General features: G+C 46.1%; 1 protein-coding gene across 1 annotated transcript in view; it reads right to left on the bottom strand.

Moving 5' to 3' along the window:
* WDFY4 (WDFY family member 4) overlaps positions 1 to 17780 on the bottom strand; it is a 291265-nt gene that overhangs the window by 43551 nt on the left and 229934 nt on the right. The window contains exons 51-52 of the mRNA XM_090058037.1: positions 6492 to 6645; positions 4588 to 4679 (exon numbers count right to left, since the gene is read on the bottom strand). Coding sequence (XP_089914163.1) covers positions 4588 to 4679; positions 6492 to 6645 — 246 coding nt within the window. The remainder of the gene's footprint in view (positions 1 to 4587; positions 4680 to 6491; positions 6646 to 17780) is intronic.

The following is a 17780-nucleotide window of genomic DNA, read 5'->3' as shown; positions in this document are numbered from 1 at the left end:
CTATGGGCCACCCATAAGCAACCTGTCGTGCCCTGCAGGGTCAGAACCTGAGGCACACTAAGGTTGTTCTTTTTTCCTTTAAGGGAGAGGCTTTTTCTTCTCTGTTTGTGGATCACGGAGCCTTCCAATCGCAGAACAGGGCATGAGTTTTGTAAATTGTAACAAAGAAACTTTTATTTGTTTACTTACACGCCAATGAACAAGATGCTTGGTACAGCAGCTTGATTAAACACTTTCTGTTTACAAAACAAATCAACGACTCTCTCTCGCAGATCGCAAATCGGGTCAGTGCGCAGGGAAGGGGTACGCTGGGACAGTCGGTGGCGGAGAAGCGCTGACGCGGTTGGCCAGACCGTGGCAGAAGGGATTGATCTGCAGGGTCCCAAAATGGCTTTTGCCGTGGTGCGGACTTGGTGCGGCTTTTAAAGACTTCCCCCTTCTCCCCCCCCTCCCCCTGACGTCAGAATGGTATGCTGTTTTCTCGCGCCTTTTCTAAGCTTGTGGGAGGAGCTGGGTGTTAAACTTTGTGCTTGCGGCACTCTAACTGAAGAGAAGTACAAAACACAACCCACCATCCAACTTCATTTATCTGGGTGGTAGGTTGGATTGGCTCCTCACTTGGGGTCATAGCCTCCCTGGCATCCCCAGCAGCTTGATTTCCCCAGCCCCTGCTGGGTGAGTTTCCTCAGAGCACTAGAGCAGCGTCACTTGCTCAGTCTTCACTGGGCAAGTTCCATGCCTCCTGGTGGCTTACCTCAGCATGCCAGGTGTCGTGGTATTCCCAGACCTGACCAGGTAAGTTTTTTTTTTCTTGGTGTCTGCAGCCAGTGTAAAAAGGGGACATAAGAAGAGATTGCTGCCACAGTGCCCAAGTGAGCTCGTGTGTGTATCTAGCTCGGTGCCTGCAGGGTACTAGACAGCAAGCCAGGCCCTCCCTTAATCTCAGGTGGGAGCCAGCAGGCAGAGGGAGCTGCTGGCTACCGAGAGCAGATGCCACTGCAGCCACCAGAGATTTCCTTGCTGGGAAGTGAGAGGATATGTCTGTGTGCATGTGCATGCGCATGTGTGCATGCATGTCTTTGTATGTGTGCCCCCCACCGCCCTAATTCTGCACAATCCTGAAAATTTAAATTGCTAAAAAATTGAAATAAATGCCTAAAAATAAACATTGATTTTAGCCATCAAAATTATTTAAAAAATCAAATTCTGCCAAGCCTACTTATGGACCAGTTCAGACAGAGTGTGGAATGGTTTGCTAGAGAAGTAGACAAATGATATGATGGTACTGTGAAACAGAATATAGATGCCAGCATTAGTGGCAAAGCAGAGGGAGACAGTGAGATGATATGATGCAAAAGGGACAAGCAAATAATGAAAAGAGTCATTTGGGACTGAAAGCGAGGATAAGAAACTTAAATTTGATACCACAGTGGAAGGCAAGGTGTGGAAAGCTTCAAAGCATAATAGGCAGGAGTCATGGTCAGAATGCCACATAAAAAAGCCATCCTTATTGCTGTCCTTGTATGGGCTGCAGGCATCAGGGTGATCAGAGAGCAGCAAGGTGCAACGGTGAAGATATCATTGCTGGCACTGTTATGTTGTGAATGGAGGGGAGAGATCAACCTTTGAATTGTTAGAATGAAGAAAGAGCAGCTTTGAATACTGCATGGATATATGGGGCTAACTGAATTTATTAAAATTTGTGTGTATGAATCAAGAAACAGAATTCGTGCTTATGGAAGAAAATCAGGTCCCTTTCCAATCAGAACCAGACTGAGACAGGGAGACAGTTTGCCTTCGATCCATTCAACTTGGTATTGGAAAAGGTAATGAGGGGCACAAATAACATGAGGAAGGAGTTCAACTGAATAGAGAATATAAAGTCCTTATATACGCCAACAATATAGCTCTCATAAATGCTCTGAAAAACATGAACAATATAGAAGCTCTGTATACCCAATTAACAAATGAGGTTAAAAAAAAAATCAGACCACAAATGACAAATACGACAAATATGGCTAGTTGATGTAATGTCAGACATACAGAAATTAAATGTGGATGCCTGGAGAATGAAGGCATACAACAGATGGGAATGGATGAAGACACTGGAGGCAGCCTAGAACCTGGGCCTATAATACTAAATAACAAAAATAACAATGAAACAACAATAACAGTATTGAATTGGTGGTGGTGGTGGTGGTGGTGGTGGTGATGATATATGGGGCAGGGGACAAGGGAGAGCAAAAGTGACCGACACCCCCTACCCACCCACACACAAACACACACACACACACACACACACTGCTACAAGCTTGAGTGACAGGGTAAAAATAATGATATTGTCAACAGTGAGACAAATTAATGAGTGGAGAAAGCTTAGCTGGGTTTTATGGGATCCTGGTTCTGTTTAGGAAAGGAATGAAGATCACAAGGCCTAAGAGAAGATGTTACAGATAGAACAACATGCAGGATGGCATAGTTGGAAACAAGTCAGCAGTTTCTAAGGTGCTACCCTGCCCTACCTTCCACCTAGACAGACACTGAAGACACAAGGAAAGGGACACCAGGACAGTGCAGTGTCATGGAAATTACAGTCTGTTTGTTTACCTATGAGGAAATTAATCAGTGCCTTCTTTGACTCATCAGTGTCCATCTGGATAATTACCATCCAGTTCTCTAAGTCACAATAGCCTGCTTATTCCACAATTCACAACACATACTCACAGCATAAAGGTATATATATATCTCAGAGTGGAATCTGAGATAACGAGCTACTGTGACTAAACAGCAACTCCTGCAGCTCATACAGGCATATGCAAGTAAAACTAGCTGCCTGGGATCGGGTTAGCTGTAGCAGGACAGAGCTTAGCACAGACTAACTGCCTATGTATTTATGCAGCTTCTCAGGTGGGCCTTGCAGCCTATACTGAAATCAAGATTAGTGTAACCACATAGCTGGCAGTAACCAAAATGGCTAATTGTAGGCTAGCTTGCATATGTCTATACCAGAGTTGTCAAACATAGCTCATGATGCTACTCTATTTGGCTACTGGTTGGCATGGAATTTGGGAGCATGGGTAGCAGTGGGCAGGGCCTGTGCCAGAATCTGGGGCCCTGAAGCCCCAGTGGACATGGTCCTCAGCAGTACCAGGTGAGTGAGGGCTGCAGCAATATAGCCCCACTCATCTTGCAGCCACTTGGCCTACTGCTGCTTGCACAACCTCTGCCACAGCAAATGGCTGCCTGGCCCATAACCATCAACTCCACTACCACTGCTGCTGTTGCTGTGGTTGCAGCCACTGCTGCCAGCACCAAGGAGCTGGACCACCAAGCATCCCTGGGGGAAGGAGGCAGAAGCTGGGGAAACAACTGGGGAGCTAGGGGAAGGGAGGAGTAGCTGGGGAAGTGATCAGGGAGCTGAGAAAGCAAGTGGGGGGCTGGGCGGGGCCCCATAGTCCCCTCCCCTCTCTTTTAGCCCGCCCACCCCCTATTTACCTGGCATGGGGCCCAGGTCCCAGTCGTTGCAACCTACACTGCTGCCTGCCCTATATGGGCAGGCAGTGTGCTTCAGTACTGGGGAAATGGCCAGCCATAGAGATGCTCTGGCTGGCTACCAGAGCGTCTCTTTAGAGGACCAAGCCTTCGGTTGGCTCTGGGCACTGTCTGGGACCATGCCCTGCCCCTCTTTTTTCTCCTGGGGTATTTTTAGATACCTAGATATCCAGGTGTCAAATTTTGTCCCCGCGCTACAAAAATGCAGTGCAGGGAATGTTTTTTGTTCCTGCACATGCATCTTGCAGCATCTCAAAGGGGCTTGAGACACTGCAAGAGGCACATGCATGCTGGTGTGGACACGCCCCAGTAAACTTTAGGAAAGCCCATTTCCTCCTCACCTTACCCCATGACTGAGGGGGACCCTGCATAGTGACCTTCAGTGGTAAAGCAAACCAGTCTGAGAGTTAAAGTGCACCACCAAAACTCTCTGCATTTAGCACTCTCTAGATAAATCCCCTTTGCATTTGTCACCATCTGGTTTTGTCTCTACCACAAGACACACAACAGGACTAGGTCTTTTCTAGTCATTAGTAAATAGAATTACTTGTCATACGCCCCAGCATTTTAGGGCTGTTTGCTTTCAGACTGCCAGTGGGTGACCAACACTAAAGTCAGTGTGAAACAGCAATTAGATCAGGCTGTGTTAGTAAAAGCTACCAGGATCTGGAATGATTTGACAGTGACAAAGGTAGCTAGTTAACTCTAATAATCAAGCAGCTGTGTGATATGCTCACACAGCTGGGAGAGCAAATATGCATTATACACATGCAATTGCAGACAGACAAGGTCCATGTCACTCTGATCCAGATCCAAACTTCATCAAGTTTAGAGCATTTGCATAGCAAGTTGGAATTGGCTTACCACAGAGACAAGTGTCACATGCAAAATTCAGAGCCAGGTATGATAGTCTGCAGAGGGAGCAGTGTACTTGGAATCAGTGCTGTGGTTTGGATACTACATATTCATCTCCTACTTACTGGGATCCACTGCAATGTCAGATCATGGCATTTCAGATTTCAAGTAGTTACTGACCTGCCTATGTAAATTGATGAATTTATGAGGGTCTCCATCTGCCCAGGGGGGAAGCTGTACATCTCCCATCACAGTTCCATCCTGCATGCTGCCTACAACATCCACAAAGGGAAGATAAGACACAAGAATCAGCTGGAGAAATTATAGTTTAGTTTCCATTTCTGATTTCTGTTTCAACAAGGCAAGCCACAGGCCTGAGAAGTTACAGTAAATTTTAGTACCACTGCAGTTCTGGGTCCTGCCTCAGATATAGACCAGATCCCCTAAAATACTGGAAGAAGCTATTTCTCTTGGGATTCCCAATCTAGTTTAGTAGATCCATAGTGATTAAACAGCAGAGAGGACATAAGAATAAAGATGCAAACTAACATCAAGAATTGATTCTTCAGAAGTTCCCCCACTATTAGTTATTACCACAATAAAAAATGTACACTTTCCTAGAATTAACTCCATTCCAGCCCTGACTGCAAACACAAGCCAAGCAAACCCATGGGTAGTATGGGTCAGATATGCTAGTTTCTGTAACCAGCAGCACGCAAGGGAGTAATGCAGCAAGCCTTACTTCTGATCAGTTTTGACAACTTGGCTTCAATGACCAGCTACAATAAGCTTTTACAATTGGGCACAGCCTTTGTTATGAGTTTGAAGGAGGGCCTGAAATCACATAAACACTAACTATAGTGGCACTGTACCTTCTGTCTCTCTCAGAGCTGGGCTTTAATCACAAAATCTAAACTGAGGCCAAGGCCCTGACTGCAAATGCTGCTGAGAGTGGGAGGCTACTTCAGCCCTTGTTATATATAGGGTTAACAAAAAGGGTTCAAATGCAAAGTTTAGATCCATGTTCTGGCAGACAAAGTTCTCTGGGTAGATGTGGTATCTTTTATTAGTCCAACTAAATATTTGGAAAAATAACTATTTAGTTATTTGTCTGCGTGCTCACATACACGTGACCGGCATGCAGCCAGGCAGGGTGGTGGGAGCTGTACCAGCAGCTGGATGCAGGTAAATGTATAGGGAGGAGGGTTGGAGGTTCAGGGCTTGGGGACTGTCTATGTATGTGTGTCTGTGCGCACGTGTGTGTGTGTGTGTGTGTGTGTGTGTGTGTGCGCGTGCGTGTGTGCGTGGAGGGGATGGGTACGTGAGAGGGGGCAGGTGCCTGCCAGTACTGGGAGAAGGTGGCCAGACACTAAGGCTGAATCAAGGCAGGAGAATCGGGGGGGAAGGCACCTGCCCCTCCAGTGGGGGAAAGTGGGGGCAGTCCTTTCAGGGTGGCAGAGTTGCATGGCTGGGCTGGCAGCACCAGGGCTGGTGCTCGTACCCTGCGAGGTGCCTGAGAGACGTTGCTCAGGAGGCAGGTGGGGCCATGACCAGGCTGCCTGGCACAGCACAGGAACCCCAGCCCAGGGCATGCAGGGTGCCACAGGCCTCCTCTCCTCCTCCCTTCACCCCATGCCAGGGCCAGACTTGCTCCAGTGTTGCCTGAATGAGCCACAGCCACTGCACCCACCGTGTTCTATCTGAGCAGGATGGGAGCAACTGGGGGTCCTCTCCAGCAGGGCTGGGGGGCAGGAGGCTGTGGATTGAGAATGAGGGGCACCAGCAGGGCCAGGGGGCTGTGGGTCAGGACCGGCCATTGATCTTTAGAAATGGGTCCTATCCATATGGTCTCAGTACAAAAAAGGTTGAGAACCACTGTTCTAGATCAAGAGCTTAGCTCCAAACTAGCAAAGTACAATGCTGAAATGGGAGACTGAAACTAAAACTCCTTGCCATTGGGATACTGGGGGCATATTTCAAACTGCATGGCTAGGAGCCACATCAGCCAAGGTCTCTTGACACATTGAGGTTCTGTCTCACACCACAACACTAGCAGGAGTGCTCTTGTTCCATTCAAGACTTACCAAATTCAAAATTATTAGAGTTGGTTAAAAACTCAGGCAAGTAGAAGAATTCAGGGATGAGCTCCCTGACATCACTCATGTTTTCTCGTGATGCTGAGTCCCATGTGTTCTTCACACTGTGAAACATCCGGTCCGCAACATCAAAGCCTCCACCCTGCATTGGAGACAGAAACACAGAGGGGGAGTACCCAGTCACAGAATCATAGAAAAGTAGGACTGGATGGGATCTTCGCATGTCATTTAATGTAACCCCATTTGAAACAGGATCATCCCCACTCAAACCATCCTATACAAAGCCATTGTCTAACCTTTTAGCAAAACTACACATTCAACCCTGACACAACCACAAAACATAATGCCCTAACCTGCTACAGGTAAAGCAGGGATCACTGTGGCCAATGTCCTGCTGCTGCAAGGACTATTAAAATATGCTTGAGAGATCCAAAGAAGAGGGCCATCAACCTCACCCCCTGTGGCTCCCCAGCCCAGCTAAACAGGAAGGCAAAAATCTCCACAGTCTGTATCACCAAAGGTCTCCACAGTCCATTGGTCATGGAATCTCCATCCTTGGACGTTTTTAAGACCTGGCTAGACAAAGCTTTGGCTGGGATGATCTAGTTGGGGATGGTCTTGCTTTGAGCAAGGGGTTGGACTAGATGACCTCCTGAGGTCCCTTCCAACCCTAGTTTTCTATGATTCTATATCAATATGATCAAAGGATAAAATTCGTTCTTAACCCAAATATGGTGATCAGTCCAACTCAGAGCAGAAGGGCAAGACCCTGTAACCAGAAACCTCCAGGTTTAAGGCCCAGTAGGAGCATTGGCACAGCCTAGTCAAAATCCCCAGACTTGGCTACAGCCAGAATCCAATGCTTCTGAGGAAGGGGAAAAAAAATCTCCAGAACACATGTATCAGCAGGACAGGAAAACAATTCTTTTCTGGCCCCAAGTGCAACCAGCAAAGCACAGAAACATGGGAATGACCATAGAAGAGCATAAACATAGCTGCTCCTAGATCACCCCTGACCAATACTTATCCAACCTTTTCTTGAACACCTCCAGTGATGGAGCTTCCATAACTTTCTTATGCAGTCAAAAGTCCACAAGTTTCTTAGGCTCCAATATGGCACCCAGGAGCAATAAACTACAGTGCCAAGAATTGCACATGTAGACACACCCATTGTCTACTAAATTCAGGCTGACAACAAAGACTATTCTGATGATGATAATGATCATTCATGTCTTTCATCCCAAAACACTTTTAAATCAATGGGAACAACCTTGGTGCACTGATTTAGGCCTGACTGAGGAAAGCAGTTAAGCACATACTTGCAAAGAATTCCTTTTAGGAAAGCAAATAAGCCCATGATTAATTTTATGGATATTAAACACTTGCTTAAGTGCCTTTCATGAAAAGGGGTGTACTTTAATGTTTTAGGGGGGTACTATTTTAGCCAATTTTGAATTTTAAACTTCATTGCAGAACAACAAGAAAACTTTTTTACCACCCTGCCTGCCATCTGACACCTCCAGGGAAGGAATTTTACCTATCTACACATCAAAGAGATACTCAGCACAGCTCACAAAGACGCTCTCATGGACCCAGAGGGACGGCCTTCAATCTTCAGCTCCCTCTGTGCAAAAATGAAGTTTATTTCCTACCTATGGGGACTTTTTACCATCTTGTACCATCTATACCTTTCCCAGAGCCTGATGAAGGGACTTTGATCCCAAAAGCTTGCAGAAAAGGACAATTTTTCTTCCAATTTTCCAGTTGGTCTAATAAAAGGTATCGTTCTGGAAACAAGAGTTCTAGTTTTTTTGTATGCCTTCATGAATAAGGAAGCTTTCCTTATTTAGAGCCTTGGAAAACACCTCTCAATGATAGGGATGTTTGCCTAGGATTGGGCCCGTGACATATTTTAGGTGTTATTTTCAAATGTGTCTCTATGATATAGGAGCTCAAGTTCCAGCAAATTCCACTGGGGCTTACATTCCTAAGACTGTTTGCCATTTGCAAAAATCCACCCTTATATTTAGGAAGAGGTCATTCATTACCCCCCACCACTGACACAAATTTATTTCTAGAACAATGTAACTAGTACTTACCAGGGTTAAGCTATTTGATCTGATAGCTTGGACAGGAAACTGAGATTTTCATGTCTCATTAAAACTTCAAGGGAAAAATTAGACTGGCAGAATGTGACTTATCCCATTAGTATCTGGACAGCCTAGAGGTCTTTTGCCACTCCTGCACACTTGTGAGTAGTAACACAGAGTCACTGTAGCTCGTGGCTCACATTTGACTCTGTCGGAAAACTCTACTTTATAGACAAAACCCTGAACACTAGGCTGGGGTATTGGTTCATAGCTAGTTACAGGGGTCAGAAAAGGTTGATGGTCCACCTGGGATTAGTGGCCCATTGGGCACATATGGTTAATTTTCCATAGCAAAACAGTGCCCCAGCCAGCCCCCTCACTGCCCAACACCAACACCTGGAGCCCAGGGATGATCCCAATGCCCCTGCCAGCCCAGGCCTGCTCTGTCCTGGCTCAAATTGCTACTGTCCCAGGACCACATGTAGACACTGCGCCCAGGAACATTTTACTCAGACTCAAACTGCTCCAGAATTTATTGCTTTGACTTAATTTCACATGTAGATGCACCCATTATGTACCAATTAAGCACAAATGCTCCTGATCTTTTGCTTGAGATCTGTGCTAATTCCATAATCTGGTCCAGGATATTTCTCCAATAATACTGCAGGACATCATACAATTTTTCTGAATCCTGGATAATCCAGGTTCTCTTTGTGTGCTGGATACAGTTATGGGAGGCAGATCAAAAGCATCCCTCTATAAAGCAGAAGACTAGCTGACACATACATACCCATCCATTCCCACTATCCAGGACTCTAACTTATTATTTCTCACTTTTTTCAGATGTCAGGAATAGTAGGACAATTAACAAAGACTTCCAATCCAGCTATTGCATTCCAAGATGCTTTCTACAAAAATAGGTAGTGACTACCAGATACAGTATACTAGAACTACATATATCAGATCTAAGTCTCACTAGCCTATGACAGGCCCTTAACCCTTGTCTGCTGGGAGATCGTACCCAATGAAAGATGGCACTGACTGCTAGCTTGGGAAAAAGAATTTCAGCAGGGGATACATTTTGAACTGTATTCTCAGGACAATCCAGATCACTAGGCTTTTCCAAAGAAAATGCTGTCACAGAGTGGAACTACACAAGATGCTTTACTGTGGAGTTGACTGAGTAGCTCTGCAGTAAAGCATCTCCATCTACATGTGTACGCTTATTAGGCCAGAGTAAAGAAATTAGGTCTGCCATAGGCTAGTACTGTTTGGACAAGTACTATCTTAGGGTAGAATTATCTACTCTGCCATAACACGTGTAGACAGTGACCGGGGCTGGCTGAAGCATGAGGGTACTACAGTACAGGGCTAGCTTCACTTTGTAGCATTCTCATGCCCCAGCCGGCCTATCTGCAGTTAAGCCAGAGGGGGCAAGCTGGCCTAGTAAGCTGACCCCCTACCAGCTGGGGATTCTCTGACCCAGTTCAACATGCTGTGGTCCTGGGCAATGGATGTAAATGCTGCGCCTGGGAGCAGTTTGCACCGGAGTTTATTGCATCTCATTAATATCACATATAGATACTCTCAAAGGGATTTAATTACATCGTATTTTTTAGGTAGGTTTGGTCATGGGAGTAATTTGTTTCTTAATATGACAGCTTCCCAAGATAGACTTAAACACAAGAGTTCAAAGGCCAGTTAAGACTGAATCTGACCTACAGAAAAGACTCCAAGGTAAACTTCCACTGACCCAAATCTCTTGTGATTAATTTATAGAGAGCTGGAATTCCCCGTCACGGTTGAGCAGTCTACTTGCTTTGAACTGGCAAAGACATATGCTTGCACAAAAGGCAGCACATCTGCATGTAGGGTATTCAGGTTATGTTTGACTGACTTCTTGATAAGACTTCAGCTCCTATATTCTCTACATGTGCCATGTCAGGTGCCAGATCAAAAGTGAATCATCTCTTCAGCGTAACTTACAAGCAACTGGGGTTTACGTTTCAGTGGCCGTGTCTATGGGCCAACGAGAGGCAAAGCGCTGTTTGACCTGGTACTGGTGATGGGGGACGACCTAATCGGCAACCTAGTGATTGATAGGAAGTTGGGTGACAGCGACCACGAGCTGATCACCTTCACCATCCACCATAAAGCTGGCAAGTCACTCAGCAACACAGAAGTCCTTGACTTCAGAAAAGCCGACTTTGATAAGCTCAAGAGGCTAGTCGGTCAGGCCCTCAGGGACCATGACCCCAGGGAGATGGGAGTTCAAGAAGAGTGGTTGCTTCTCAAGGAAGCGATCCTCAGTGCACAAGCTAAATCTATTCCAACACAGAGGAAAGGCAGCAAGAAGGCACAGCAGCCCCCCTGGATCTCTAGAGACCTAGCGGACCTACCGTGGCTAAAAAGGAACGCCTACAAAGGATGGAGGATGGGATTCACCTCCAAGGAGGATTACTCCGCGCTGGTCCGGTCCTGCAGGGACCAAACCAGGAAAGCCAAGGCTGCAACTGAACTCCAACTAGCTTCAGGCATCAAGGACAACAAAAAGTCCTTTTTCAGATATGTGGGGAGCCGGAGGAAAAGCAAGGGCAATGTTGGACCCCTGCTAAACCAGATGGGGCAACTGACAACAGACGCCCAGGAAAAAGCCAACCTATTAAATAGGTACTTTGCGTCAGTCTTTCATCAGTCACACGGGATGCCCATGCCTGCTATGGGACAGGGAAATCTGGGTGAGGGGGATCCCCTACCCTCCATCAATGCTGACCTCATGAAGGAACACCTTGAGAAGCTGGATACCTTCAAGTCAGTTGGCCCTGACAATCTGCACCCCAGGGTACTCAAGGAGCTGGTGAGCGTCATAGCCCAGCCCCTGGCACAGATCTCTGAAAACTCCTGGCGCTCTGGTGTAGTGCCTGAAGACTGGAAGAAGGCCAATGTGGTGCCGATCTTCAAGAAAGGGAGGAGAGTGGATCTGGCTAACTACAGGCCCATTAGCCTGACTTCTATCCTGGGGAAGATCCTAGAAAAGTTTATTAAGGAGGCCATCCTTGAGGGACTGGCCCAGGCTAACATTCTAAGGGACAACCAGCATGGGTTTGTTGCGGGTAGGTCTTGTTTGACCAATCTCATTTCCTTCTATGACCAGGTGACCTATCACCTGGACAAGGGAGAAGAGATTGATGTCATATATCTTGACTTCAAAAAAGCTTTTGAACTGGTATTCCATGATCACTCTTGGCCAAACTGCCCAGTTGTGGCCTTGGCTCCACCACGATCCTCTGGCTGGGAAATTGGCTTCATGGTCGGACCCAGAGGGTTGTGATTGATGGCAGTCACTCATCATGGTGCCCTGTGACCAGTGGGGTCCCTCAAGGCTCTGTCCTTGGACCCATACTGTTCAACATCTTCATTAACGATGTGGACATTGGAGTCAGGAGTGGACTGGCCAAGTTCGCCGATGACACTAAACTTTGGGGCAAAGCATCCATGCCAGAAGATAGGCGGGTGATCCAGGCTGACCTGGACAAGCTCAGCAAATGGGCAGACAAGAACCTCATGGTGTTTAACACTGATAAATGCAAGGTTCTCCACCTTGGGAGGAAAAATCTGCAGCACCCTTATAGGCTCGGCAGTGCTACGTTGGTTAGCACTAGAAAGAGACTTGGGGGTCATCATTGACCACAAGATGAACATGAGCCTGCAATGCGATGCTGCGGCTAGTAAAGCTGCCAAAATGCTGGCGTGCATCCATAGATGCTTCTCGAGCAAATCCCGGGACGTCATTCTCCCCTTGTACTCAGCCTTGGCGAGGCCGCAGCTGGAGTACTGTGTCCAGTTTTGGGCTCCATAATTCAAAAAGGATGTGGAGAAGCTTGAGAGAGTCCAGAGGAGAGCCATGCGCATGATCAGAGGTCAGGAAAACAGATCTTACGATGACAGGCTGAGAGCCATGGGACTCTTTAGCCTGGAAAAGCGTAGGCTCAGGGGTGATCTGATGGCCACCTATAAGTTTATCAGGGGTGACCACCAGGATCTGGGGGAACGTCTGTTCACCAGAGCGCCCCAAGGGATGACGAGGTCGAACGGTCACAAACTCCTGCAAAACCGTTTCAGGCTGGACATAAGGAAGAATTTCTTTACTGTCCGAGCCCCCAAGGTCTGGAACAGTCTGCCAGCGGAGGTGGTTCAAGCACCTACATTGAACACCTTCAAGAGTAAATTGGATGCTTATCTTGCGGGATCCTATGACCCCAGCTGACTTCCTGCCCTTTGGGCAGGGGGCTGGACTCGATGATCTCCCGAGGTCCCTTCCAGCCCTAATGTCTATGAAATCTATGAAATCTATGAAAGTCTACACGAGATGCTGACTGCGCAATTACTCGCACACACAAGTACTAAATGACTGCACAGTAACCAGTGTTACTGCATAGTAGCATCCCCAAATGCCTTTTTGGTGACACTCACTGTGCAGTAGCTTGTTACTACTGCACAGTAGCATCACATCATGCTTCATGCCATGTGATGCTACTGCACAATAGCAACAAGCTACTGCGCAGTCAGTATCTTGTGTAGATACGGCCAGTATACTATATACAGAAGTAACAGAGAAGCATCTGTGTAAAGGTGGGAGCCTACCTTCTGGGCAAATTCCAAATTTAAGTAAACAGGTACAAAATAATGCAAGTCAATGGAGCTTAGACATGGAGTTAGTTGGGAGATCTCCTGTGCTCACAGGTCAACACTTGGGCACTCCCATGTTGATCCACCATTTGTCATTACAAATGGAAGAATCCAGCTACAGTGTTCCCAAAGCAGAATTGAATTAGGATTTTGGCCCAGCCTCAACCTTAATTCACCACACCAACAATAATTTCTAGTTCATTTCCTTATATTTTATTCTCACTTTCTCTATCATACTGAAAATTGTGGCACCTGTCCACAACCACTCAAGGTATCACAAATGAATACGTGACTTAATCTCATTGGGAATGAATCTGATGCACAAGGTCATTTTGGGCTTGGTCATTATCAAGCAGGGACCTTTAAAGTAAAATTGAAATTGAAATTAAAACAGGAGGAGGAGGACTATAAATAAATCAACAGCTAACAAGTACCTCATTGAAGCATATTAAAGGGCTTTGTGTATTTAATCTGCACACAGAGCACTGTGCCTTGTTGTGATTGATGCTTTTTCATCTTTTTTGTAGTTTTTATGAGAGCTGATGGTAATCTCCTGAGAAACAATATGATTTGTAATAAAAAGATTACCTGTATTAAATAAAAATAATATATACATAGGAAATGCTGTTAGTGCAACAAATCTGGTTAAAGATATTACCACTACGAAAAAATGTGATTTTTTCCCTGGCTGTCTAATTCATTTTAGGAAAAGTAATATCTTTAAAAGTTAAGCCTGTATTATTTATAAAGGAAGCAATAACTGATTTTCCCATTTCTTATATTAATAAATTTATTTGCATATATTTATATCAGAATTAATGAGTTTTCTCTCTCTCTTGGAATGCAGAAACTGCACTGAAAGGAAAAGAGAATCTGGAATTGCTTTATGCCTTTAGACTGCAAGTCAACATGAAGTCTTACAGCCTTTCAATGGGCTGCATGAAGTAAGGCCCATCGTTTCCTTCCTTTCAGTAAAGCCATCTCAGTAATCAGGGGCAACAGTAAACATAAATACCTTTAAGGATACCATAGAGTCAAATGTATGCAAAGCAGTTGGGCAAAGTGTTCACAGGGAAAAGTTAGAACCATTCTTTGTTGCAATAAGCACTGACTCTGGAAGTACTGAGTACATTTCAGTGCTTAAAGGGTTGACAGTACATAGCACTGGATCCTGATAGAGAAGCACTTGGCTTTTGGCTTGAAATGGTTGCACTAGACACTTCCTCTGGTCACAGAGCTTAAGTGACTCGTCTGAAGTGCACAGCTCAACTATATCTTTCTATAAACACAGATCTCCATAACCACATCAAAGGGGTAAAAACCAAGGAGGTAGAATGACATTTAAGCAGAAAAATAAATGGGGGTCAATTGGCTATCGATAAATTTAGGACACTATTTAGGAAAAAAGTTTTTATCCACGAGAGGAAGAGCCTTCCAACTCAAGCTGTGGTGACAAAAGGCCTAAAGCAGAAAGGAAAGAATCTGACCCCCAGGAAAGGGATACAGTCACTAGGGCTGTGCAAAGCTTCAGTCCTTGATTCAATTCAGCAGAGATTCAGCCCGATTAAGTGGCCAAACCTCCAAATCAGAATCAAATCAGAGGACCCTTTAATCTCTCTGAAGCAAACTGGAACCCTCTGAATCAATTCAGAGAGATTAGGCGATTCGGACCTAGAGACAGCTTTAAATGCTTTTTCTACATACCTCTAGGTAGCAGGGGCACATGAAGTGTCCCACAGAAGCACGGGGGGCTTCCCAGCAGCAGACCCAGACATGGACCGGAACTACTTCCAGTCCACTTCTTAGTTTGCCGCCAAGCATGTGGGATGCTCCATGCACCCCAGCATTGCAGGGATCATGAGCCGCATCTGCTACCTCAAGGTATGTAGAAAAAACTTTTAAAGCTGTGTCTACATCCAAATCACTGATTCTCTGAATCAGCATCAAATCTTCAGATCTGGATTCAGATTAATCTAATCAGGGACAGTGATCAGAATCAACTAATCAAATCACTATCCCCAATTCAGGCCAAATTTAAATCTGAACCGAATAGGGGCTGCTTCGCACACCCCAAACAGTCACCCTGACAGCAGGGTGAACAGGTCAAGAAATAGCACTGTCAGACAATGTATAAGGACACTTCTGCAAATATAAAATGAATCAATTCAATAGCATAGGCTGTTTAGGCCTGTGGGTCTCTTGACTACACCTCAGAGTTAGCAGACGTATATTACAGGACCACGTGTTACAGGACCAGGTAAGGGAAGGACAACACCAGCTCAGATGCATGAGTATAAGCGCAGGAGCAAAGAAATAAGATAACCAAAGGAAACCAAAAGATGGGTCCATTCAGTGGACCCGTCCCAAGAAAAAACTTAAGAGTACTTCATTATATCTGAGAAGCTTTTTAAAACAGAAATACTAGTCACTTGCTGTCATACAAGAATGTGGCCAAGCAACAGACACAGACTGCTGATTTTCTATGGGTAAATGTGTCTCAGCAATCTGGAGTAGCATCTGTGATTCACCATAGCAATACCCAGTGAAACACTAGTGAAAGCTAATGCATACAGCAGACATCTATTGCTACTGCTCACTACAGCTGTGTACAGACATTTATGGAGGTTCGGAGGAGGTTAGATTGTGATAAAAATGGCCACCTGATTTAACCTAGTTTGCTCAAGCGCCGACCTTACACTTAGAGCCCTAGTTAAGTCAGTCTAAGTGTGAACTGTACAGAAGTTCCAGAAATGTTAGACTAGCCTGAAAATGGATGACCCAACCTAAGTTAGCCCTACCTCTGATGTACTCTAAATTAGATTGGACTGGCCATTTTTAGACCAATCCAAGTATCCCAAACTTCTGTACAATTACCAGTACAGCCCTGAGGCTGGAAAAGCACAGCCACTGGCCCCTGCCCTAGGGCTGTACTTTTCCTACCCGTCCCCCTGGCACCAAGCTATTTTTAGCCCTTCCCACCACACCAAAACCTCCATCCAGATCCTGGTGCCAGTTTGCCAATGCCAGAAGCTGAGGAAGTCAGTTGGGGTGGAGACAGGGGCAGGAGGGAAGAAGAATGTAGCTTCACCAGGGGGAGTTATTTGTCTGGAGGTGGGGGAGGGGTTAAATGGAAAAAAATAGCCCCTGGTCCCTGGAGGTGTTGTAAAGAGCCCCCCATCCCTCCCTGCAGACTACCTGATCCTGCTAAACTCTCCTGGACCCCACCAACTCCTCATCAGATCTTGCTTGCCCTCCTGATTCCCTGCTGTGGATTACACTAGCCCTCCCAACCCCAGATCTCTCCCACAGACACCACCTACCCTTCCAATCTATCCCACAGATTCCACCTGTCTCCCCAGTCCTCTCCCCACCACTGCCCCCAATCTCCCTACAGAACCCCTGATCCCCCTGAGCCTGCTTGCTCCCCAACTCCCCGAGTCCCTCAACCTCTACACTACCCCACCATGCCAACTTACCTTATATTGGATGGTGCAACAAAAGGGGCCCGAGAGACCCCATGAGCAACCCTAAGAACTGTGAATGGGCTAAGCAAGCCCACAACAAAACAAGAAACTTGCCTCTGGGGACGGAAGTGGCAGGACTGTGACAACATGCGGTGATGCCACCATGGTTTAAGAGACAGTTGTCAATCAAGCTGGGTGGTGCCAGGCTGATGACATCAGCTCCCAGTGCCACTGTGGGAGATTTAAAAGACACCCGGAGTGCCGGGGAGGGAGAAGGAGAGCCTGCCTCTGCTCTATAGCTACAGCAGAAGCAGCAGCAGGCACAGGACACCAAGTCAGCAAGGTGTCAGAGCCCCAGGGCTCAATCTATATGGAGCAGAACACGCTTCATACTCCGGAGGCTAGAGAGTGAAGCCTCAATTAATGAGAAAATCCAGTGACTTTAGGGAGATGAGAGAGTTGTTGACAGGCTAATAAGGGCACTAGCCAGAACAGAGGCAACCCTCCAGAAAATAGGCTCCGCTTCATTTCTTTCTTCTTTTCTTTTCTTTCATATTTTTTTCATTGATTTCTTTTGAGTTTTGTTGAAGAGCGGTTAAGACCAGGACATACCAGAGTCCCAAGGTCAGGGCTTGTTGGCAAGAGACAAGCTAGCAATCCGGATAAGGCTAGGAAGCGCCTTCAGGATTGCCTTAGGTCAAGAGCCAGATCAAATCAGAATCCCACATCTGTTCCCATCAACTCAACATTGACGGCTAGCACGTGGCTGGGGGTGTAAGGGAGGTGGAGCCCCCTTTGTCAAGTGCTCTCAGATCTGTAAGTACCCCAAGTGGGACTCTTTTATTACCAACACTGAACCTCTCCTATTCAACTAGTTATCATCAAAGTCAGGGCAGGCAAAATGTCAGGGCAGGCAAAATGAGGGGAGGCCTAACTTAGTGGGGACTCAAGAAAATTCCTCTCTCAGATAATTAGGAGTGTTACAGACGGCTTTTTTAAACTTGATCTAACCTGTCCCTAATCTCCCCAAATGT

The sequence above is a fragment of the Crocodylus siamensis genome, chromosome 7 (assembly GCF_052110815.1).
Source record: "Crocodylus siamensis isolate JL-2025a chromosome 7, ASM5211081v1, whole genome shotgun sequence".
Classification (NCBI taxonomy): Eukaryota; Metazoa; Chordata; order Crocodylia; family Crocodylidae; genus Crocodylus; species Crocodylus siamensis.
This window is presented reverse-complemented; position numbering and strand designations above follow the sequence as displayed.